General features: G+C 33.7%; 1 protein-coding gene across 2 annotated transcripts; it reads left to right on the top strand.

Moving 5' to 3' along the window:
- Positions 1-1,635: 1,635 nt before the first annotated feature.
- On the top strand, positions 1,636-25,762 carry LOC134696625 (heat shock 70 kDa protein 12A-like). Of its 2 annotated transcripts, none has more exons than XM_063558495.1 (6): positions 1,636-1,736; positions 3,541-3,587; positions 12,423-12,725; positions 18,196-18,492; positions 19,451-19,610; positions 24,545-25,762. In XM_063558495.1, exons 2-6 carry the CDS (start codon positions 3,567-3,569, stop codon positions 25,591-25,593), a joined length of 1,830 nt encoding a protein of 609 aa, XP_063414565.1. In that variant the 5' UTR covers positions 1,636-1,736; positions 3,541-3,566; the 3' UTR covers positions 25,594-25,762. The 2 variants fall into 2 exon arrangements, with proteins under 2 accessions (XP_063414565.1, XP_063414564.1); XM_063558494.1 differs by having other exon boundaries at positions 1,658-1,768.
- The last annotated feature ends 807 nt before the right edge of the window (positions 25,763-26,569 follow it).

The following is a 26,569-nucleotide window of genomic DNA, read 5'->3' as shown; positions in this document are numbered from 1 at the left end:
GTTGTGGTGTCTATGTTCCTTCTCTGCAAGTGTGAATGATCGAAAAATTAAGTACCAAGGTGTTGTTAAGTTGCATGACTGTAAACATTGTGTTCCATGTTAATCTTTCATTACTCCATAATTGGCTGAAGAGTGTTATTTCAAAGAAGCAATGGTATCTGAGTGTTATAAATACTATTTGGTATTACTTATAGAAAACATGGATAAGTGTTGATCTGCTGTAGGAGTGTTATTTCATATTCCAGATATCATTCATATGGTACTAGTAGTTGTTTTCCATCATCACATTCAATATCAAGTAGCTCGTTGATGTGAAATAAATCTATATCTGTTAAATTGCTGTGGTAATATGTATGACTGATAGTACCCATTGTTGATCCTGTGTCAAGTAAAGTCCTCACTTTTTTTCCGGGATCCATTAGGTACAACTTCATTTTCTGTTGGCTTTCCATACAATCCTTGTGGTAAATTATTAGGACCTGAAGCTGCTCCTGATTAACATAAGTTGATTGATAGTCCTGCCCCATAGACTTCTTGACGTTTAAAGTTTTTTTGTCTTTATTCCAAATGTAAGTAAACTGGTTTTACACATCTGAAGTATCTTCGTTTATTCTGGTTCTTTCGATTCTGCCGTTTGATTTGCCATTTTCTTTTTGAATTTTTCCTTGGAGTTTAGTATTTTTGTAATTTACTTTTTTGTTTGTTAACAATTTGAAAAGTAAGATCATAGCTTATTAATTCAAGTCGTCTAAAGAGAGAAAAAAAAACAATCAAATAAATACATTAGTAAAGAAGAAACTACAAATGTATCTAAAATATGCTTTCTTTCGATATAAAAACAATTATAATATACGGACCGGAGCAACGAACGCTATACTTTAAGGGAATACACTAGTAAATGAGAAGCAAGTAAAACAAATAACATTACTAAATTAAGGAGGCTTGCGGGTACAAAAAAATCAGCAAAAAAGAAATATATTTGTTTTTTTTATTGCTATTTTTTTTCATTTCACAATAGGTTATTACTTTATAATATGGTACAAAAAATCACACAGACAAATCGATTTGGGTTGGCCACAGATGACTTTAAAAATATTAGCTCTAAATTATCTCCCTTTGTTGCAGAAATGTCATTTTTTAATGTTTAAATTGAAATAATTTTTTTAACTCATCGGTGGCTATATTTTTTATTAGTGTTTTCAAACAAGCTGTACATAATTTAAATAAATGTAAAATTGAAGCGATTTCTGTAATTTAGTTCTTTTTTTATTTCGATAATAATATGTCTCCTATTAGTTCAACAGAAAAAAGGGCATTAACAAAAATGTACAGTATGCTTCTTTCGGAGGCAAATTGTGAGCTTAAATGAACAGTGACCCCATATTTTTAATTTCTATTTCTATTAGGTATAAGATAAAGTTTAATTATAGAAAAAAAGACAAATCCTATATTAGAAAAAAGGTTGATTTAGACCCGCGAGCCCTCTTAAGTTTAATCTTCTGTCACGTCACATGCGTACGAACATATGTTACACCAATCGAAAATAAATATGGTAGGTATTAAAATCTAAATCATTGATCATGTCGTATATTTGCTTGTATTTAAATACATGAAATATTTAAATTGAATCTATGGGTGCATTCAACAGAAACGGACATGAGAATAACTAAGTCTTTAAAATCTGGAAAAGGAAGTACAATACCATTTTCGTGCTACTTCCCTTCTGGACATTGGAGGTAATTATTGTAGCTGTTTTAAGGTGCACTGTGTAAGTAGCATGTCATTTGATCATAAAAAACTTATCTTGCTGTACATTATTATACAAAAACCATTTAGACCATACTGTACTGCAGAAGGTCACGTGAACGATTGATGACTTTCGTTATTCAGAACAAACTAATGACAATTACGACCACCTTGAATATACAGACACTGACATTTATCTTCACTCTACTGACTGAAGACCCCTGCCAAGTCCGATTTATTTATTCGCTGTCTAGTACCAGTTTTAAAGTTATTAATAAGTACTTTTTTTTAGGATTCTTCATTCCAAATTAAAGGACAATTTAAAAGAGTTGTTTCTGCTTTGTTTCATAAAAGAAATGACCATGTTATTTACAAAAATCTTGTGTGAGTGAGATAAAACAAAACGATTTAAACAAAAAAATATTTTGAAAAAAAGTGACATTAAGATACTTCATTTCTTGATTGACAACATATTTGTTACGTTTGAACGACGTGTATTTCAAGCAAAAATTGACATTCCCATGGGTACAAACTGTTTTTCATCCTTTGTTCCTTTATTAATATGAGGCTGAGTTCATACATGAAATGGTTATGAAGAAAGAAACGAAGTTAGCAGTATGATCCTTTTAATTACTGTCCGCTATACAGATGATGTTCTCTCACTAAATAATTAAAAATTTGGTGACTATGTTGAACGCATCTATCCCCTCGAACTTGAGATAACAGATACAACAGATACAGTTAAGTCTTCCTCATATCATATCTAGCAAATGAAAATGAGCGTCGGTTCAACTTTCCAATTCACTGTATCCAATATGTAGCAAATTTCCAACATAGACTGAATACGGAGTATATATATATCCCAGGTGTACGATATGCCAGGACTTGTACTTTTTATCATGATTTCCTTGATAGAGGGTTTTTGGTCTGAATGAAGCTATTGATATTAACTAAGAGTCCCAAGTGATGGAGTTGAAATCATCCGTTCTTAAGTTTTACGGACTCCGTGCATCACGATTGGTTAACTGTTATAGAATATCTGTTTCAGCGATGATAGCGGATATGTTCTTTAATGTCGTAACTACAATACCTTCCCATTTCCCTAAATCTATTTTCGTTTCATAGATGATAGCTGATATGTTCGTTATTGTCATAACTACAATACCGTCCCATTTCATAAATAACCTATCGATTTAGATCCAGTATCAGGTTTGTACTCACATGCGCAACACGACGAGTGCCACATGTGGAACAAGCTACCCTTACGGAGCACCTGAGATCACCCCCAGTTTTTGGTAGAGTTCGTGTCACTCAGTCTTAAGTTTCCTATGTTGTATATTGTGTACTATTGTTTGTCTTTTTGTCTTTCTCTTTTCTAGCCATGTTGTTGTTAGTTTATTTTCCACTTATGAGTTTGAATGACACTTTTGGTATCATTCGCCTCTCATTGACAGTTATTGTCTACGTAGAAATTGACTTTTTAAGAACCATGAACTTTTTTCGGCAAATGATATATCCAAGCCAGGATAATGTATCGGATCCAATATTTTATACCATTTTAAGAGTATTGTTTTCTACTTCTAAACCTATGTCTTGAAAGTCTTAATTTTGTTAATGAGGAAATAAAACATCAATTGAATATTTTAAGGTTTTGTGATTTGTGAATTAGAGGGCTCTTAATTGAAATCTCATAGGAAACCAGCAGTACTTTTCGAGTGTTGTGAACTATGTATACGCCAAGTCACTATTAGGAAATGTTATAATAGCATTTACCATAAACGTTTACTGTTTCAGATGAAAATCAGACTATGACCTAACAAATGGCAACAGTAGCATCTAAAGTAAGTTGTGTATCAATTCTTCTTCAGCTTAAAGTTATGTGGCTATTTTTATAGTTCTGCCAGGAAATGACCGGGAAATTTAGTGTTACGAATGTCCGTCTGTTAGTGACTGTTGAATAAAGAGTTAACAATAACCGTCATTCTGAAATCAAACATGTATCCCTACTATTTTACGTTATGCTCTGCAGATAGCGATATAATTTTTGGTTTAAAATGGTGACTAGCAGATTGATATTGTGAACGGACTGATCTAGCATCCAGTAAAAGTAACGTTTCCTGGATACCTTCTTACTTAATGCTAGCGCAGCCACGAAATAACCAAATAAACCCAGGTTCTATACCCAAACTATGAAGACCAGTTCTGCCCTGGACACCTTGTCACACTAGGGGACAAGTGTCTACAACAACCAAAATAACGGACAATTCTCCGGGAGGACAAAGCTAATACTTGACCGGGAAATGATTTGGACAAGTATAAGCCAGCATTCTAGGAAGGGAAGTCTTAAAGAAGTAATACATAAATTATCATATTTATTTCATACCAAAATACACAATAAGTATTCTTATATTATGACAGTAAGTTGTACAACAATAAAGAAGTTAAATAAAAGGGGGGAAAATATCTTACTGAAAGTAGGGCTTTTAAATTGTACCATTTGAACCATTTTAGTCCCAAGTCCTAACGTTTAAACCCTAATTAGTGCCAACACATTTAATATACGAAATGGTCCAGAACAGTAATAGTAAACAGCATGGCTGTAATGACAACTGATAATTACCTTCGAGGAAAGTATGAATTCTGGACAATGTATTAAATGTGAATTCAGTATATAATTAATAACAAAATGACTTAACAAATGGTACTTTCTTAAAATAAGATTTGCAATTTAACCAACACAATCTTACCTTTAACTATTAATAACCGGTTTAGAAAAGGAGTACAGTTATTGTGTACATAAACACAGGTGAAAGTTTCCATGTAAACAATAGTAATTATATAAAATGTAAATATGCTTAAACTTAAAAGGGAGCTAATAAATTACTCTTAATTCCAATATTGCCACATTCCTCCCCACTTAAAGATCACATGTCATCATTTTATCTAAAAAAAAATAATGAAGAAATATGTAAACGTAATGTAACCTGTATATAAAAAAAATATCTCAAAAATGTTCAATAAATATGTATACGAAAATTCAAAATATGTATCAAAATATTTAAAAAAATATGTATCAAAATATGGAATATAAACAAATATTGGTCACCTAATGTCAATGTTTCTTCGCTTTTATTATTGTCCTTGTCAGTGTATTCTTCACGAAATTAAACTTCAAATGTTCGTCCCTTGAATTATAGTATTTGTCCTCTAACTTTGGTTTTTTTCCCTTCTCAACATATTGTTTACGGGTTTCTTGAGCCTCTTCCTTGGCTTTTCGCTTCCTTTCCTCAACTTTCTCCCTCAATTTTTTTGCTTCTTCCCGTTCCTTTACGTCTCCCACTCGATAAGGCAAAACATCCTTCGGGTCAATGAAATTTTTATTGGCAACCTCTATACATCTATATTTATCTTCAGAGCATTTATGGTCCTTAACTAGATGTTTCTTCAGTACCTGTAATTTCCTTCTAGACAAATCACATATCTGGCAGGTATATAAGGTCAACTTTTCTTTATGTACACCTCCAAAGTGTGACTTGTACTCGTTAAATGAGCGGAAGAATTGGTTTTTTCCACATTCTTCTATGTTACAATATGCTCCCACAGCTGGCCATAAATCTCTCAAGTGATCATTTTGAAAACTTTTATACTCATTATCACATACATGTAATTGCAACTCCATTCTGAAAATACATAATTAATAAACATATAAATTTGCCTATTTTCAATAAATCTTTTCACAGTAATTCACTGAATTCAATCTGCAAAAATCTACAGTAAAGAAAAAAATATTCATTATTCCTGTATATATTATATACAAACACAAAAATTATGTACATATGCATACCTTCTAACACTACCATTTATGATGCCGTGTGGGCCCTTTCACAACATCACAAACAGTAATGTAGACAAGTACTAAAAGTAAATGAGCGAAACAATAAAACAAAATTATAGAGTAAATATTTGTCTTGGTTTAATAACACGACCAAAGCGAGTTGTCACTGGTGGAGTTAACGTTTGTACATTTTCGTGTGGTGTAACGATATGCTCTTGTATAGTTGGAGTATGTGCAGCTTGGTATGGCTTCAAATGATCTACATGTACGACTAATTGTTTAGTACTTGTGTCTTTTTGTATTCTGTATGTCAAATCAGTGATTTTCTTAATAACTTTGTATGGACCGGTCCAGCCTAATCCAAGTTTCTTATTTGCTTCTGGAGGATACCATCTCCAAACAAATGAGTTTTCCTCAAAACTTCTTATTTTCAAGTTTTTATCAAAATTTTCTTTTTGTCTATTTGCACTTAAACCAGATTGTGTATGTGCTAACTGAAATGCATTTCTAAGAGCTTCTTGAACCCACTCAACATATGCAATTGGACAAGGTATACTTTTATATCCTTGAGGTAAGCCAAACATAACATCAATTGGACATCTTAATTCATGTCCAAACATCAAGAGATTTGGAGAACATTTTGTGCTTGCATGTTGAGTGGCTCTGTATGCCATGTTAATAAATGGAATGTGATCGTCCCAATCATTTCTATGTTCATTAACAAATAAACGTAGAATTGATTGTAAAGTTTGATTGAAACGTTCAACCATTCCGTCAGACTGGGGTCTGTATGGACACGTTCGAGTTTTGTCAATTCCTAATTTGTCACAAATGGCGGCAAATAGGCCAGATTCAAATTCTCGGCCTTGATCTGTATGAATTTGGAATGGACAACCAAATCTGCAAATGAATTCTGTAACAAGTTTGTCAGCTACTGTAAGAGCTTGGTGATTTGGTATTGCATAAGATTCTGTCCATTTAGTGAAATAATCTTCCACTACCATAATGTATTCATTTCCACCCGTAGTAATGGGCAAAGGACCTATGATGTCAATTGCTATTCTGTCCAAAGGATATGTAGAAACACTGGATTTCAAAGGTGATTTCCCTTTCCCTGGTCCAGGTTTCCCTTTAGCACAAATATCACAACTATTAATCCATAACTTTATAGAATCTGACATATTTGGCCAATAAAATCTTTTCTTTATGAGATCTAAAGTTTTGTCTCTTCCAAAATGAGCTGAATATTTTGTACAATGTAACTGTTGAAAAATGAAATTTCGTATCTGTTCCGGAGCTACAAATTGATAAACAAGCCCCTGATTTTCTCTTTCAAAAAATTTACATAACAGGTTATTCTGAATTGTCAAGGATTCCCATAACCCATAAAGAATTTTTGTTTCTTTTGATTTGTTTTGAATTTCGGACTTTTTGGGTTTTTCATCAGATTGTAACAAATTGTTCAATATAAAACTTATATTTTGGTCATTCTCTTGCATTTCTCTTAATTGCGAATTCGACCAATAACTGAGCCAGTTTGATGTTATGTCAAAACTAAGTTCTTCTGTATTGACATTGACCGGTCTGATAGCTAAATGGGTCGCAAGACAACCTCTGACGCTATCAGTGTCGCCGTCAGTTTCCGTGTCATTGATAACTGATTGAATACTTAAGCAGGAGGCATGGCCATCCTTGACGGTATTCAAGTCATCAATACAATCCGTAGTTTTGACATTTTCAAAATATTCTATATCTGTTTTCATTTCGGTACATTCAGGACAATTGCTTCGTTTACATTTCCGTTTTGGTGTGCGAGATAAACCATCTGCGTTTGTATGCAATGAACCCTTGCGGTGTTGAATTTCCATGTCGTAGGTGTCTATGATAGAAATCCATCTTGCGATCATACCTTCCGGGTTTTTGAAATTTTTGAGCCACTTGAGCGACGCATGATCTGTACGTAAAGTAAATTTTTGGCCATATAAATAATGTCTGAATTGGCACAAAAAAATAATGACCGCGAGCAGTTCACGCTTTGTAGTACAATACTGTTTTTGTGCTCTGTTTAAAGTCCGGCTGGAATACGCAATGACATGTTCCTCACCATTCTGGATTTGCGAAAGAACAGCCCCAACTCCTGTTTGACTAGCATCTGTATCTAGTATGTAAGCGCCATCTTCACTTGGAAATGATAATGTTGGCGCAGTTGTTAAGCATTCTTTTAAAGTCTCAAACGCGATTTTACATTTATCATCCCAAATAAATGATTTATTCTTTTGAGTTAGCTGTGTCAGAGGATGAGCGATAGTTGCAAAATCTGGTATGAAACGGCGGTAATAACCCGCAAAGCCTAAAAAACTTCGTAACTCTTTGACATTTGATGGTGTGTGCCAATTCTGAACGGATTGAATCTTTTCTGAATCGCATTTAATGCCTTCTGCAGAGACAATGTGTCCCAAAAATTTGACTTCTGTTTGAAAAAACGAGCATTTACTCGGTTTCAGTTTAAGATTTGCTTCTCTAAAACACTGAAATACGGTTGTCAAATTATCAAAAGCTGTTTCAAAGTCTTTTCCATAAATTATGACGTCATCCAGATAGCAGAGACAACGATGCCATTGTAAACCACCCAAAACCTGGTTCATGAGCCGGCTAAATGTAGCGGGAGAGTTGCATAAACCCATCGGCATTACAAGAAACTGATACAAGCCTTTATGTGTCGAAAAGGCAGTTTTGTATTTGTCTTCTTCAGCAACCTCTACCTGAAAATAACCACTGGCTAAATCAACGCATGAGAACCACTTTCCGCCGCTCAAGGTATCAAGAGTGTCATCAATACGTGGTAAAGGGTAGGCGTCTTTTACAGTTCTTTCATTTAATTTCCTAAAGTCCACACAGAATCGAATAGACCCGTCCCTTTTCTTCACAAGGCACACTGGTGCTGCCCATGGACTACAACTGGGTTCAATCAAATTTTTGTCAATCATTTTTTTCAATTCTTCTTCAAGTACATCCCTCTGTTTCAAAGCTACTCTTCGTGGGGATATCTTTACAGGTTTTGAATCACCTGTATCTATATAGTGTTTTACTCTATCAGTTCGCCCAAGAGAACCATCAGGACCAACGAATATATCTTTATACTCATGGATAAGTGAAGACAGTTTTTGCTTCTCTTCATCTTTTAAGTCTGATGATACTTTATCTAACATAGATTTTAAATGCTCGGGGAATTCATTATCTTTTAAAGTATTAACTTGTTCTGATATGTCATTAGATTTTGAATCTGTTTGTGACTCAGCATTATTCTCATCAAAAACTTGTTCAATTGTCATCAAGTGTGCAATCTGTTCACCTTGTTTAAGTTTAACTGATTTTGAATTCAAATTCATGATAGCTAGGTAAATTGTATTTTCTGTATCAACTAGGCTTTTTGCCACCAAAAGACCTTTACTTTTCACCCATTCTAATGGTTCAATAATGCCAATACCATCTACAAATGAATCTCTTTTAGAAGCTTCGATAATCATTTCACTATTTGCAGGAATTGAAACTTGCCTAGCTATCTGAATTCGTGAACACTGGGAACTATTTTCTTTAAAAAGAGGAATACTCTGACCATTGAAACTTAAGCATTGGCTTTTAATTTGAATGTCAATTTCATTTTGTTCAAAGAAATTCATTCCTAAGATCCCAGATGACCCTTTTATATCAGCTACAATAACTTCTTGTTTAACTAATAAAGGACCTATTGCTATATTCAAAATACATTTGCCTTTAACACTTAAAACATTGCCATTGGCAGTTGTTAATATACTATCTAGGCTAATCAACTGTGAACTTAGTTTTAATTTCTCAAAAGTATCAAAAGAAATCAGAGAAACTGGTGATCCAGTATCAACAAGAAATTTAACATCAATTTCATCAATTTTGCAAAAGGCAAAAAGACAATTTTGATTCACTAAATTTATTTGAACTCTCTTAATTGGATCTGATATCAAACTTTCAATTTTGGTTTGTGGCCTTTCTAAATTTTTAACAGCTGAAGTATTGGCCTCTAAATCAGCTTTTAATCGTTTCCCTGATTGTTCAATGGACAATAGTACTGAATGTGTCCTATCTCATTACATTTATAGCAGACTCTGTCAGTCGAGCTATTTTGATTCCTATAATACCTTCCTCTGCCCCTATTATTAAACCTAGGAGGCCTATTTTGATAATATCCGTTCCTATTTTCAGATTCTGTATTAACATGTTTAAGTTGACTTAATTTTTCATCAATTAGTTTAGCAACTTGATCAAGAGTTAATAACTCTGTACTTTCCTTTTTATTATCCTTAATTGCTTGAATGGGGACTTCATTGCTAGTTAGCATTGGCTTTCTCATATTATTTTGAGGATTGATAAATGCTTCATATTCAATTGCGTATGAAATTGCAGAATCCAACGTTTTTGCACGTTGGAACTGGACATGCTTTTGTAAATCCAAGTTATTTAATCCTCTAATGAATTTATTTATAAGAACTTTTTCCATCATTTCAGAATCTTGTTTTTCATTTGGAAAAGCCAAGTAACCTAACCTTCTTAAAGCTTGACCATACTCAGAAACAGTTTCATCTTTAGAATGTCTCCTTGCTTCAAATTCGCAAACATATGCGGCTTCTCTTTCTCTAGGATTAAATCTATTATTTAAACTTTCTTTAATTTTATTATAATTTCCAAGGTCTTGTTTACTTAAAGTACTCAAAATTTTCTGAGCAGGACCTCTTAGACTCATAACAATTTGTTTAGCTCTTTCTAAATCATTCCATTCATTCCATTCTGCAACTTGTTCAAAATGAACCAAATAGTCTTGCCAGTCGATAGTTTTGCCATCAAATGATTGAGGCTCTTTTTCTCTTCTTACTATACGTTTTTCATGTAAGGTAACAGGGTTTGGCAAGTTATCAAGAAAAGATGTGTGCTTAACCCCTTCATGCCTATTTAAATCATAACTTGGGTATTTTTCAGTTGAATACCTATTTAAGGGTTGATAGTCCTCTGAAAATGTATCCTTATCAACGTATCTCTTGTTTGGGAGATAATCTGATCCTTGGTTCTTATTTAATCTATCCCTATCATTATACAATTCATAGCTTGGTCTCCTACTAAAATGTGGCTCTTGGTATCTTTTTGGAGTAAATTTTCTATCTACCTTATAATCTGGATGTTTCAATATAGATTTATCCCTTACTGAATCATCATAGGTTTCAGATAAAGTAACAAATGATTTTAATGGAGTACTAAAATTGAAATCTTTTTCATGTCTATACTTAACTTCATCTTTATCTGAAAATCTATCAGAATGCTCAATTTTTGCTTTATCATGCTGGCTTATACCGCTTGCATAATCCATTGAATATGCCATTTTACAAAATAACAGAAATGTTTAAGGGCAATTTGTATGGTCACGGCACCAAAATGTGAACGGACTGATCTAGCATCCAGTAAAAGTAACGTTTCCTGGATACCTTCTTACTTAATGCTAGCGCAGCCACGAAATAACCAAATAAACCCAGGTTCTATACCCAAACTATGAAGACCAGTTCTGCCCTGGACACCTTGTCACACTAGGGGACAAGTGTCTACAACAACCAAAATAACGGACAATTCTCCGGGAGGACAAAGCTAATACTTGACCGGGAAATGATTTGGACAAGTATAAGCCAGCATTCTAGGAAGGGAAGTCTTAAAGAAGTAATACATAAATTATCATATTTATTTCATACCAAAATACACAATAAGTATTCTTATATTATGACAGTAAGTTGTACAACAATAAAGAAGTTAAATAAAAGGGGGGAAAATATCTTACTGAAAGTAGGGCTTTTAAATTGTACCATTTGAACCATTTTAGTCCCAAGTCCTAACGTTTAAACCCTAATTAGTGCCAACACATTTAATATACGAAATGGTCCAGAACAGTAATAGTAAACAGCATGGCTGTAATGACAATTCGAGGAAAGTATGAATTCTGGACAATGTATTAAATGTGAATTCAGTATATAATTAATAACAAAATGACTTAACAAATGGTACTTTCTTAAAATAAGATTTGCAATTTAACCAACACAATCTTACCTTTAACTATTAATAACCGGTTTAGAAAAGGAGTACAGTTATTGTGTACATAAACACAGGTGAAAGTTTCCATGTAAACAATAGTAATTATATAAAATGTAAATATGCTTAAACTTAAAAGGGAGCTAATAAATTACTCTTAATTCCAATATTGCCACAATATAATTGAGAATGGAAATGGGGAATGTGCCAAAGAGACAACAACCCGACATTAAAGTATGATGTTCGTTCGAATGACCGACTTTTAGCAGAATTACGGACTTCTAAAGCTTCAATTTTACATTTTTCTTATATAAATTTTGAAACAGATTTGACAAAAAGAGTAATTGATGACATACACAGTGATCATATGTGGTATGATTGCCTAACTCTCTACCATGGTTCAAAATGTAGAAGAAGTTTTCCTTTTGTTCCTATTGGCTGAAAGTTTGCGATAACGCTACATGATGGTATCAGGTCATACTGTTTAATATGACGCATTTCTAATTCATGAATGACCTCAGTTAAAGGAATGTTTTGCAGATATCTCTCAATAATTCATCAAACTCTTTTGGCGACCTTTTAATATTTATAAAAGTTGCACTTGGAATTTATTATATGCATTATAGATATGTTTTAAGTTAAGATTTACTTTTAATTAATGTTTTTTTAATTATCGTTAACAATAATATTTTATATGTATAATATTGCCGTCTAAAAAGTATCAAATATTGTCATAATTCAGAAACTCGTGGTTGCTGCCATCGATTTTGGAACCGCTTTTTCTGGATATGCCTACTGTAGCAAGCACGATTATGATGAATACCTTCAAGGAAATGAAGAACAACCGAGAATCAAATGTCAAACTTGGTCGTCCGAAGGAGGATTGACTCCCAAAGCACCGACTTGTGTTTTATTCCGTCCTAACCAAATGTTCCATAGTTTTGGATACGAGGCACAGACTTACTACAGGGACCATCTAAACAAAGGAGATTTAAGTACATGGTTTTATTTTGAAAACTTCAAGATGATGTTGTATAAAGAGAGGGTATGTTTCTGTGTATAGTTCTTTTGTTACATCTTCTGGCATCAGACTCGGACTTCTCTTGAACTGAACTTTAATGTGCGTATTGTTATGCGTTTACTTTTCTACATTGGCTAGAGGAATAGGGGGAGGGTTGATATCTCTCAAACATGTTTAACCCCGCCGCCTTTTTTGCGCCTGTCCCAAGTCAGGTTTGTTAGTCTTGTATTATTTTATTTTTAGCTTCTTGTGTACAATTTGGAAATTAGTATGGCGTTCATTATCACTGAACTAGTATATATTTGTTTAGGGGCCAGCTGAAGGACGCCTCCGGGTGCGGAAATTTCTCGCTACATTGAAGACCTGTTGGTGACCTTCTGCTGATGTTTTTTTTCTTTGGTCGGGTAGTTGTCTCTTTGACACAATCCCCATTTCCATTATCAATTTTACTATTTATATATTTTTCATATTTTTTTGACAGCATCGACAAGTGGTCTACATGACGTGCGGCTTGATCATCAACCAAAAACTGTTGCTTCTCTACCAAACTCGCGGCTTAAAAACTACAGAAACGTGAGAGTGATGAGTAGTTAGTTAGCGCGTAGTAAAACTTTTGAGTCGGGGCACTGCTGACGTGTCTTCCTGTCGACAGAAACCTTATGAGTTATAGCAAGTGAATACTCGAGCATGTCGGTCTATAAGGTTTTGTTCTGTTCATTTTATTTTATCTTTATAATACTTGTTGTATACGTGTTACTTTTCTAAACTTGGCAGCGTGACATGTAGCGATATGACTTAATTTATACAAAAGTTAATACTAGATCAAACTTCTAATTTTCAGTGAATTACAAGAGCCGATGTATAAAGCCTCTGTAATTCTCATGTATCGCGGAGAAGATCAAAACATTATCATTGTTTATTTTTGTATCATATATAGATATAGGAAGATGTGGTGTGAGTGCCAATGAGACAACTCTCCATCCACATAACCATTTGAAAAAAGTAAACCATAATAGGTTAATGTACGGCCTTCAACACGGAGCCATGTTCATTTTGTTTAGTTTCTAATATTACCTTTCCTGACATCGGACTCGGACGACTTTTAAAAATGAGCTTCACTGTGCGTATTGCTGTGTGTTTGGTTTTTAGGCAGTTAAGCTGCCTAATGCGAGCACCCTGGATTTGTGTTCTACCCAATAAATGCTGAAATACGTGCCATTGTTAATATCTGGCTGGATATTATGTTATTTATAATTTATTGGACATTTTTTTCATACTTTTCATTCTGGATTACAAAAAATATGACCAAAAAACCTTAAATGATCGTTGATTTTCCCAAAAGTTTTGAAGTTGCACATAGCAAGTAGAGCACATTAGGAATCCTTATGTAATTTATTTTCCCCTGAGCTTTTGGCTAAGATGTCAAAGAACAAATGTATGAAATATTTAATCGCCGAAAATCTCTAAAGACAAGTAGTTTAGATTTCCCAAATTGCAAAAGTCGTAGGAATATTGTTTGTCATCAATACGTAGTCATTTACGTCAGCAGTCTATTAAAATAAGTTCGACTGATCACGCTGTTGGCGGCAATTTTGAATTAGAATACGAAATTTCGTATCTTTTCAATTTGGACGCAGGGGTTCAAATTAGCGGTGGTCCGAGGTATGCGACCTTTCATTTTTGCAGTCGGACTTTCTACTTGGTTACTTGCTACGCCCGATGGACCTTGAAAGAAAATAAAAAAATAGCTTTCCAAACATTTTTACCAAAGTTTTCTAATAAACGATCTCAAACTTATTTTCATCATTACTATCCATGACAGCGATGTGACGTTACGCTCGATGTTCGTACCTCATTGGAAAATCGGTGTAGTTGACATGATGCAAGTCCAAAATATTTTATTTTGTGATATCATATTCATTGCTATTGTACGCATTTTGAACAAAAATGATTTTTTTTTAAATAAAAAAGAAAAATATTTGTTGAAACTATGTTTAATGCTGCATGCGACAAGCTTCAGTTTTGAAAAACGGCTCTTTTTAGGCTGTCCCGCGTAACATATTTCATTTTTTGTAACCACTAAACTGTGATTTTCGTCTAAAATATTTAATATTTTGAAAAACGGTTTTTTCCATTAATCATTTTTTATGCATTTTTTATGACGTTTTGGTAAAGTCATAAAAAAAATTAAGTGTTCCATACTACAAGGGCAATTCGGTCCCACGGTAGAATAAAAAATGGTATTTTAGATTTGAGAATCAAAAACATTTATCTAAAAGGAAAAGGTTAGTATTTGTATTTACTACATCATTGTTATTTTGCTTAATTTTATGAATTAAAAGACAAATATTCTAAAAAGTGAAATTTGGTAATTTATGAGCGATTTTTCAAAGGCTTACAAGGTTGTCGCACCGCCATTTTGTGACGTAAAAACTAACTCAACTCAAATTTACGTCAATTATTTGCTCATCAAAGCTTTTATAATGGTAGAATTTTAATATTTTTCAAAATGTTATTTTTCTTAATTTTTCAATAATCTAAAGTACATCAATTTTCGATAAGTAGTTAAAACGCACCGTCGATTTTGCGGAGTCTTACAAGAATGTCGCACATGCTTAAAACCAACGTTTCAGTCGAAGTTTTGGTTTGAACATTACGAAATATTCGCGACGTTATGTTACGCTTACACACATGTACGAACATCGCACGTAACGTCTGTTCAATTAGTTCAACCGGAAGATTTATACAGAAAATCGCCGACAAATATTGTGTAAATCCGAGCAAAATCGTATCTCACTTCATCTGTCAAAAACAACATTGAAAATAAAATGGCGGCCGGGGAAGACAATTACAATATCGGATCCGATTCCGGAAGCGGATAATGGTAATCCCGGGTTTGGCTATCATTTAAAAAAAATCCAGACAGGTGGCAAAATACATCTATGCATGGTAAATAAATATAAACACTAGAATTGAAAACCAAAAGATATATGTAAAAGAAAGAAAAAACAGAAAACATTTTGTACACAAATTTTAATGTCAAAATCCAATGCAATGTGACAGCTGGGGACAGTTTATCTAACAATATAGATGTTCCTGGTAACATTATACATTTTATTTATCAGTGATAAATGTTGGTAATGCATGTTAGATGCTTTTAAAGTTAAACATATTACTGCAATTTCAAGGGGTATTTTTTTTCTTCTCAATTTTGATGGGTCAATTAAAATAGATGGAAGTTTCTTATATAAAATAAAGATATACATGTATGATTGCCAATGAGACAACTGTCCAGAAGAGACCAAAATGACACAGACATTAACAACTATAGGTCATCGTACTGCCTTCAACAATGAACAAAGCCCATACCATTACCACATAGTCAGCTATCATTGAAAAAGCCCCGATAAGACAATGTGAAACAATTCAAACGAGAAAACTAATAGCCTTATTTATATACATGTACAAAAATAACTATGAAACAAATATGTAACACATTATAAACAAACGACAACCACTGAATTACAGGCTCCTGACTTGGGACAGGCACAAATAGTGCAACTATATATATGATACCTGAATGTAAGCAAATCTTATTATATATTCTGCCTCCTCATATTTGATAACTTTGAAACGAATGAGATCCCCTACCCTCGACCATATACATTCATGTATGAGACTAAATAAATAATCAAATGAAATATAGGGGAAGTCCCCAGGGTCACCCCACCCCTCATGTTTTAGAACTTGGAAACAGTCGAGATCCCCGCCCCTAAACCATATTTATTCATGTATGGGACAATATATAATTAATCAAATGAAATATAGGGGGAGTCCCTGGGGATCACCCCATCCCTCCTGTTTGATAACTTGGTAACGGTCCAGATACCTATCCCTAAACCATATATCTTCATGTAGTGGACAATATAACAAATCAAATGAAATATGTAGAGGAAGTCCCTGGGGATCACCCCAACCCTCCTATTTTTGAGAACTTGGAAACGGTCGAGATCCCCACCCCTAAACCATATGTATTCATGTATGGGACAACATAACAAATCATATGAAATATAGGTGGAGTTCGTGGGGCCACTCTACCCCTTCCTGTTTGAGAATTTATAACGGTCGAGATCCACTATCTTAAACCATATATATTTATGTATAATGGGATAATATTACAAATCAAATAAATTATAAGGGGGTCCCTATGGTCACTGTACACCCTCCTGTTTGAGAACTTGGAAAAATTCGATATCCTCTCCCCTTAACCATATATACTCATGTATGGGACTATATAACAAATCAAATGAAATATAGGGGAAGTCCCTGTGGTCACCATACCCCTCCTGTTTAAGAACTTGGAAACAGTAGGGATCCCCACCTCTAAATAAAATGAAATATAGGGAGAGTCCCTGCAGTCACCCCACCCCTCCTGATTGAGAAATTAGAAACAGTTAAGACCCCCACCTTTAAATTAAACCATATATATTCATGTATGAGAACTGATCAAATGAAATATAGGGAGAGTCCTTAGGGTCACCCTACCCATTCCTGTTTGATAACTTAGTGTACTGTTGAACACAAACTCAGATTTCTTTTCAGGGAAGCAAGTCTATTCATACTTGTACAAGCTCGTACTAAAGTCAATTTGAACTTCTAGCAGTCAACCAGTACTAACGTTAACGAACTGCAATCATTGCAAACTTGTACTACTGCAGACTCATGACCATGAAAAAAATATACTTGATATATGTGTTGCTTTTAAAAACTTTGACAAAATATGAATTATTTGCATCAATGATTAATTCATTAAATGAACATAAATGTACAATATATGATTGTTTAATGTTTGTTCTTTTTTTTTAAATCTTCAAAAAACAAATTGAAGCAACAATATTTGTCTTATTATATAAACTTCTGCCAAGTTTGCCTCTGCTTTTTTTACTTAACTGCCTACAGTGCCTTTGGTGCTTTGATTTTCTACATTGACTAAAGGTATAAGGAGAGGGCTGAGATATTAAAGTTAAAAAAAACATGCTTAACACCACGGCATTGTTGCGCCTGTCCGAAGTCAGAAGCCTTTGGCCTTTTTGGTCAGGTATGATTTTAGTTTTAGTTTCGTATGACGTCCATTATCACTGAATTAGTACACCTCTTTGTTTAGAGATCAGATAAAGCACGCCTCCGGTCGTGTGATTTTGTCGTTGTTGTGAAGATCCATAGTTGGCCATCAGCTATATATTTTCTGCTCTTTGGTCTAGTGTTTGCCTCTTTGACACATTCCCCATTTCCATTCTCAATTTTATCATCAAATTCAATTTTGTACAACTATCATTGTCAGATTGTGATGTATAATAAGTTTTAATATCTGAACATTTTTGGAAAGCATTAAAATCTTACTCAGGCAACGATATGCATTGCTGCTTGTGTTTGTTCGTTAAATGGTTTAATTGTAAAATTTGAAGCCTTTTTCGTTATTTTCTTATAATTTCAGGACGAATTAACTAAAGATACTTGGTTAAAAGAGTCAATAAATGTTGAGGGTATTACGCCTAAACGAATGAAAGCAGTAGAAGTCTTTGCAGCAGTTATTGAGTATTTTAAAGGACAAATTCTGAAATCTTTACTGACGAGTCACGGAGATAAGGTGACTTCAAAGACGGAAATAAAAACTGACAACTCTTCGAAAAAAACTGACACATTCTCTAATGACGATTTTCACTGGGTTCTCACAGTTCCTGCTATATGGGACTTGAAGGCAAAACAGTTTATGCGTGATGCTGCTGAAAAGGTATAAATGTATACTAGACTTACACGATATTATGTTTCTGAAACAAATGTCTTAACATAAGGTCGAGTTCAAAAGATTTCAAAACAAAAAATATAAAACGTTACAGAGCATAAAATTCACAAATGGACTTTTTTCAAGATCCGGTTTAACCGTCTTCGAACGTTCTGTCTTATTACAGCTTTTACATTAATGCTAGCAAGACAAATATTTGTTTGGCTTGCATGCTTTGAATGTGTCAATGTTTGCTCAACATGGCAATTAAGATAGGCGGGGCTTCAGCTTGTATACATCATACTTACATTTTATTGGACGTTATATTTGAGGTTAAGGACACTTAATTTTAAAGCATCACAGGATGACAAAATTAATATTCTCACATGTTTTACAATTTAGTGTCCTTAACCTTAAACATAACGTTCAATAAATGTTTTGTCTTGCTAGCATTAATGTAAAAGCTGTAATCTATTAAAAATATCAATTCTACTGAAGGCAGCGACTGCAACTCCACTGAAATTTTACAAAGTCGGAAATAATGAAACAATCTGTTTTCCACAGAAAACGCCAATTTCCAAGAAATATTCAAATTCGATGATAATAGGGTGTATAACCTTGTCTGGATATACGTCCCTCGCACGGTCGTTGTTCATATTCGGAGATCGTTATCCGTGTCTTATACGTTCAATCGCATGCTCAGTCGAAGTACTGCCCGCGAAATTTAAAATCTCCTTGTTTCAACACTCGCTTAATAGTACAGCCATTTTGCGTGCATCTTCTAGTATTAATTTATATAAAAAAAGTTTGACATCTGAGACAGAGTAGAGTCTGAATTGTATAACCGGGACAATACAATTGGAACATTTGTTCAACTCGGTTTAATGGCTTTTATACGATTGTTTTCTTTTATACTTTTTTTTTTACTTTCACACTGAAAAACGGTTTTGTGCATCTTTCTTTATAGGCGGGGATTTCAAAGGAACAATTATCCCTTGCCCTGGAACCAGAAGCTGCTTCTGTACACTGCAGAAAACAACCGGTCACTGTAAAAGAACAGCCTTGTGGTAACAAAGCCATTGCAAGTTTGGAAGAAGGTGATCAATATATGGTCTTTGATCAAGGAGGTAACTATATATTCTATAATTACTAATGACTTGTACTGAATGATAAGAAAACACAGTCTCTGAAGCTAGTTTTACGGATCATTATACCCCCGCGGGCTCTACACAGGATGGGAGTTTACTTGTTTACGTTTCTCCGGCATTCTGTCTGCAAGCTCAACTTGTTTAACTAAACAATAAACATGCATATATTAAAGAAATAAGTAATGCAAGCTATACTTTATTGTAGTTTTAACATGGGTAGGCATTATATTCGTGATTATTTTTGCCCGAGGGATAGTGAGGGCTTTAATAACACGACTATTATGCATACCCATGTTAAAACTGAAATAAAGTATAGCTTGTATCAACTATTTCGATTCTGATTAGGACTATTAAGGTAACTTTTATGTCCGAAGTGTATAGGTGTAGATCGTTTGTGTAGGCTTTTCCATGAACATCCCGTTTTACCGTTTGTTTGTAAATAAAGCAAACGACTGGATGTGTGATTTTTTAGAGGAAAGAGTTTTGAACAGCCATCATGAACCGCGGTTGTCGTATCTAAGTCAAATATGCCAATTTCGAATTGCAACACATTACAATCATGATAAATGAATTAGTAACAACATGTGCATCATTTAAGAGTTTGGAAGTGTTTTAATGAAATGCATGCCAATTTGATAAAATTCATCATTCTGCAGCAGCCAATGTACGCATATGCAAACACATTTTATTGAATTTAAAGCATAGGTTTATTCACAAAGCGAAAGAAGCACGTCATATTAGAATTATATATATATATATTCAACGGGTAATTCCTTCCATAGTTTTGTTTATTCATGGTAGGCTAAAGGCTCATATTAGTTATATTAGGAATTTGTATCACATAGACTGAGATATGAACAGCCGAAATGTAGAACTTTTGATATCAAACGTACATAAATGTAGTATATATATGTGCTTGTTATCAGTCTCGGCCAGATAACGATACATCCTTAGATTTGCTAATAGAATCAAGAAGTAAAATAAACGCCAGCTCAAAGTCAGCCATAATTATTGGTTGGGACTTTCATTTAGGAAACATCAAGTGTAATCCCTGTAAAAAAGAGAAAAAAACAAGTGACCTATAGTTGTTAATGTTTGTGTCATTTTGGTCTTTTGTGGGTAGTTGTCTCATTGGCAATCATACCACATCTTCTTTTTTATAAGATCAGTAATTTTTAGACATTATAAATGACCATAGTTACAGTAACGCAAGTGATAAACATACCAACTCTAAATGATAAAATGTTCGATCTTGTGTTTACAAATTATCCATCCATTATTGAAAGAAACTGAAACCATGTCATCATTGGGAGTGGCAGACCATGACATTGTATATGCAACTCGGTCTCTATATATCCAATGTATGGTAAAGCTTTCCCATCTGCACATTCAATCTTTAAAAATTGGTTAAGTTCTTTCATGGGTAAGTCTGATAAATACTGCTGGTAAAAGTTGGTACTGATTGTAGATACAGTTGATCCAATATCTAGGATAGTTTTTGTTTCAATCCCTTCAATTCTTACTTTTGCTTCTGTTGGTGTTCCACAAAGTCCAGCAGGTATTTTAGTTGATGTTATGTTGTTGCATATTTTATGATGTTCGAAAGGGCTGCTATCTTTCCTCTCGTCTACATCCCGCCCTGTGGTGTAGACTTGTTGGTGTTTAAAGCCTTGTATTGGTCTGGCATATTCACACATCCTCTACCCATGTGACATTCCTGTCCACAACGTGTGTCAAGTTCTACCCTGCTCTTGTGTGTTCTGATTACCAGTATAGCTGTTTCCTTGATATCCTCCACGACCATTATATCCTCCACGGTTGTTATATTCTCCACGATAATTTCCTCGGTTGAAATTATTTCCTCTGTAGCTGTTGTTACCTCGAAATCCTCTACCTCTTAAACTTCTATTTCCACCTTGATAACCGTATTGGCTATGTTGCTGTTCCTGTTGCTGATGTTGTTGATTTCCTCCTGATTCCAGTTTATCCAATCTAGAAGTAATAACTTTTAGCATTCCCTTAATCTCATCATCATCACCATCATCATCCATGTTTAACTTAGCAACAACCTTCTTTAATGTACCCTTGGTATGTTTAGGCGGTTCATCTAACAAGTTGTCTTTTTCAATTTTCCTCAAAGCTATCCTCAATGCATCAAAAGTAGTGTATTTTTCCTTTTCATAATGACTGATGGCTTTTAGTCGTGTGGTAGACCTTTCCAAAACATGTCGTGCAACATTCCATCTGCATCTTCCCTCTTCTTTTTCAAAATATCTTCAAGTCAAAAACTCCATGCAGTAATGTTCTCGTCCTCCTTCTGGGTAGCATTGTAAAATTCCCTCATCACAGATTCCTTTTCCTCAACAACTCCAAACACACTATCCATCTTATCAATGACTTGAGTTAAATTGGCTTCAGGTCCAAGACGCATGACGACTTTTCCTGCATGTCCTCTCAATGATCTCCTTACGGACTGTATAATAGATTCCTGACTGAGTCTTGTCGTTGATATAGCAAACCACTTCATATCTCCAAATGTCTACATATATAGGATGTTTTCTATCATCAAAAAGATGCCAAACCAAGCTACGTTAAGTCTATAAATATAAAATGCAAACTGGCAACAAATAAAAGAGGATATAGATCAAATATATCAAGAGATGATACATAAAAAGGATACTCAAGATACAAATAGACTTTGGTTGAGTTTTAAGATTTCTTTACAAAGCACTATCGCTGAGAACATACATCAAACACCTACCATGGATAACAAACAGACAGTCTTAGAAGACAAATTAAAAAAGGACAAGAAAAAATATCAAAGTTATTAAGTAAATGAAAACAAGACCAACTTAAAAAATTAAAACATGAAATACAAAAACAACCAAGAACCCCTTATTGGAATTGAATATGATATGAAGTAAACCAGTTGATGACAAAACTACTACTATATCAAAGAGCTTCTTTAAAAAAGCTATTCTAGCTAGCTGTTAAATAAAAACAAAAAAGTCTGAAAGACTCACTTACATCTGATTCAAAAGCAAAAGTTAATATTTCAAAAAAGCATTCACACCAGTAACAGATGATCCAATACGAGATAAGTGCGTCAGTAAACATCCACAGAGGCCTGATATTAAAATACAAAAACAAGGCATATACAAGCTTCTAAACCATTTGTCAACAACATCAATATCAACAAAGCAGCTGGGCTGATCTTATCCATGGAAATATTTTAAGAGTGTAAGACATCTATCATTCCCATCTTATCAATCATATTCCAAAAATTAATGAACTCACTTGCGTATTCAAAAAGGCTACAAACACAATCTTAGCAACTATTGCCCTATATCATTGACGTGCACATCTGCTGCAAACCATTTGCACATGTTGTAGCCAGTATAATATAATGAAACATCTGGAAAAAATAAAAACCCTATATGACTAACAACATAGTATTCTATCATCTCGCTCTTGTGAAACTCAGCTTATATCATTTTGTTCAAGATCTTGCAAATTCAAATAATAAAAACATCCAAACAGACATTATAAAAATATTTGCAAAAGCATTTGACAAAGTTTTACACCAACATCTCATGTATGAAATTAGTTTCAACGGTATAAATTGCAGTACATTACATTGGATTCAAGAAGGATTTTTTAACCAGCAGAACACAAACAGTTGTTCGTGAAGGTGAAACATCAAATAATATTTGATGAATAATATGTATATCAACGTAATATTTCTGTAACATCTGGAGTTCCTCAAGGCACAGTGCTTGGTCTTCTTTTATTCTAAATATTTAAAAAATGATTTGGCAGAATATATTGAACATAGCACATTAAGCTTATTCGCAGATGGCCGCATTATTCTTAGGGAAAATTTAAAAAAAAACATATGACACATATACATTACAGTCTGATACTTAGAAGCGGCCGATAGATTGGAGCAGGACAGGCTTTATATGCACTTTCACCCTGATAAATGCAACATTCTCAGTGTAACTCAAAAATGTAAACCTTTAGACTTCACTCACAAATTACTACACAAGCACTCTCTAGAAAAAAGTTAACTCTCTAAAATATCAAGGCCTAACTCTTCAACCAATTTAAAATGCGATAAACATATTGATAACATGACACCAAAGCAAATCAGTCTTTTGTATTCATTTGTAGAAACCTTCAAATAGCCTCCACTAAAGTAAAAGATCAAGATCTTGTCTTACCAAAATTAGAGTACTGCTCAATTGTTTGGGACCCACATCAAAAACAGCTAGTTTCACAAATTGAAAAAGTTCAGAGAATGGCAGCACGCTTCTTATGCAGCCGTTTTAATAACACCAGCTCAGTTACTAAAATGATGACAGCTTAAATTGGTACCCACTTAAAATTAAGCGTTTACGAAACAGACTTTTCTTCTTTAACAAAACTACAAAAATTGGTGCAGTAGACAATAGAAACAGACACAGCAATTCACACCTATAATTTAGGCAAATACAAACATCCAAAGACAGTTATAAATATTCATTTTATCCACGTACAGTTATAAACTAAAATCATCTGCCACAACAAACATTATCGTATAGTACACTACAGAAATACAAGAGAATAATCCCAGAATCTGCTCTCATCTCTATATTCTATTCATAACTATTTCGTTATCATATATATATATATAATATATAGTTTTATCTAAATGTATTTTTTTAAAGGTACATACATTATTTTTATTTTTCATTCTGTTTCTTTTATTTATTTTCTATAGCGTAATTTATAAAATGTTTAGTTGACGACCGGTGAATAATCTTCTAGGATAGCTAGAAAGAAATTTAAAGTCATAAGTGATGCAGATTATTTGAGCGTTCAGAAATGAAACCATTAATGGTTTTATATTCTACTCATGTCTTGTTTTTCAGGAGGAACAACAGATATCACAGTTCACGAGGTTACTGGGCCTAGCTCTGTTAAAGAGATACACCAAGCATGTGGAGGTTATTGGGGTGGAAATACAGTCAACGGAGAGTTTTACAAGTTTCTAGTTAAACTTTTTGGCGGTTTTGTCATTAATGATGTTAAGAAGAACCATCCTGCTGATTACTTTGAGCTGATGCACAATTTTGAACGTAACAAAACAAGTTTTAAATTAGACACAGATAAAGTTACTATCCGAATTCCCGTTGCATGGCTTGACACATACAAGGAAAGTACTAAGCAAAAGTTGAAAGATGTAATACCACAGACGAGATTTAATAACAAGATTGAACTTTCAAATGACAAAATGAGAATCAAACACTCGCTTTTCCGCTCGTTCTTTGATTATTCAATAACTAATGTTACAGATGAACTTGATAAATTATTCAAAAAGCAAGAGCTTTCTGGTGTTCATACACTATTAGCAGTTGGAGGGTTTTCAGAATCTTCTGTTTTGATAGATGCCGTTAAACAAAAACTGGGTCAAAAGGTCGACGTTATCGTTCCAAGAGACCCCGGATTGGCTGTTCTTAAAGGAGCAGTTATGTTTGGATTTGAACCAGGAACAATTGAGTCACGTGTTTCTAGATATACATACGGTGTTGCAATGCAAAGGCACTATATAGATGGTTTTGATGATGCGTCGAAGCGTCCTAGCCATGGCAGTCTTATAGATGATGTTTTCGATATTCATGTCAAGAAGGGACAAGTTGTAAAAATTGGACATTTTGGACCAGAACATACTTACTTCCCTGTTGTAGACGATCTAAAATGTGCTCACTTCGAATTCTTTGCATCAGAAGAAAAGGACCCTAAATATACAACAGAAAAAGATTGTAGTATGTTAGGGGTACTTAGTGTTGATCTTACAAGAAAGGATTCAAAAGATGGAGAGCTTTCATTGAAAATTAATGCTAGTGGCACTGAAATAGTAGCGGTTGTAAAAGAAAAGGCCACCAAAAATGAATACAGAGCTTACTTTTGTTTATTTTAACTGATATAGAATAATTCTTCCCAGAGTGCTGGTTTTTTTTTCTCTATGAATCAAAAGCTTGGTATATGGAACTAGAAGTCGCGTATTTCTAAATAAAACACACTAACAAGGACTTAAAACACATACATAGAGTATAATATTTACAAAACAAATAGATTTATGAGTTTTATTTGCGTTTTATTTTGTTGTTCCTTTTACTTTTTATAGTTATTTGTTTCCAATTTCTCTCTCAAATTGGAATAACTAATCCCCTGCTAGTAATATATGTTTGACTGAGAGATGTTAAAATAATTAGCTTCGTTTGATCGAAAAAGCAAATGTTTATATATGATGTCTCATGAATAAAAGAGTTCACGCTCTCTTCACGTGCATTCACTTCTTGTAGGAGTGTTTGTAGCAAGACAAGTTATGTCTCTATCCAAAATACCTTCATTTTGTAGTGGCTGTTTTATAGTTATCCCGCTTTTGATTTCGATTAAGAAAAAGTTTACTCTAATTGAGTGTTGTCACATATAAAATGAACAATATGAATGAAACTTAGAAAACTGTGAAGACTTTCTTAAAAAACATTAGATTGTTTCTCGTCCACGAATAAACATGAAATAGTTGCCATTGAATTTTACAAAAACTTCCTTCCATTACACTTACATTTTTCCTTTGTTTATTTCCTGCTTTAACTTTGATATGCTTTTAAAAAAACTTTTATGCAATATTAACCCAAATATACTTCTAAAAAATTCAAGCAAGAATGTTAAAGAATTAATCATATAACACTGGACACTTTTAATTTGCAAAACACTCATTTGCAAATCCGCCGCCGCCTCAAACAAGAGCTACAATATCATGTATATAACCAAAATGTGCGGAATTACATGGGATTCAATAATTTCATTGGTTTTATACTGTTACTTTCAACGATCAATAATTTGAATGTTTTAATTGTCAGGACTTTAATAATCTGGTACAATGATAACCG

Source organism: Mytilus trossulus, chromosome 14, assembly GCF_036588685.1.
Source record: "Mytilus trossulus isolate FHL-02 chromosome 14, PNRI_Mtr1.1.1.hap1, whole genome shotgun sequence".
Taxonomy (NCBI): Eukaryota; Metazoa; Mollusca; class Bivalvia; order Mytilida; family Mytilidae; genus Mytilus; species Mytilus trossulus.
The sequence above is the reverse complement of the archived record's forward strand: the minus strand, read 5'-3'. Positions and strand labels throughout refer to the sequence as shown.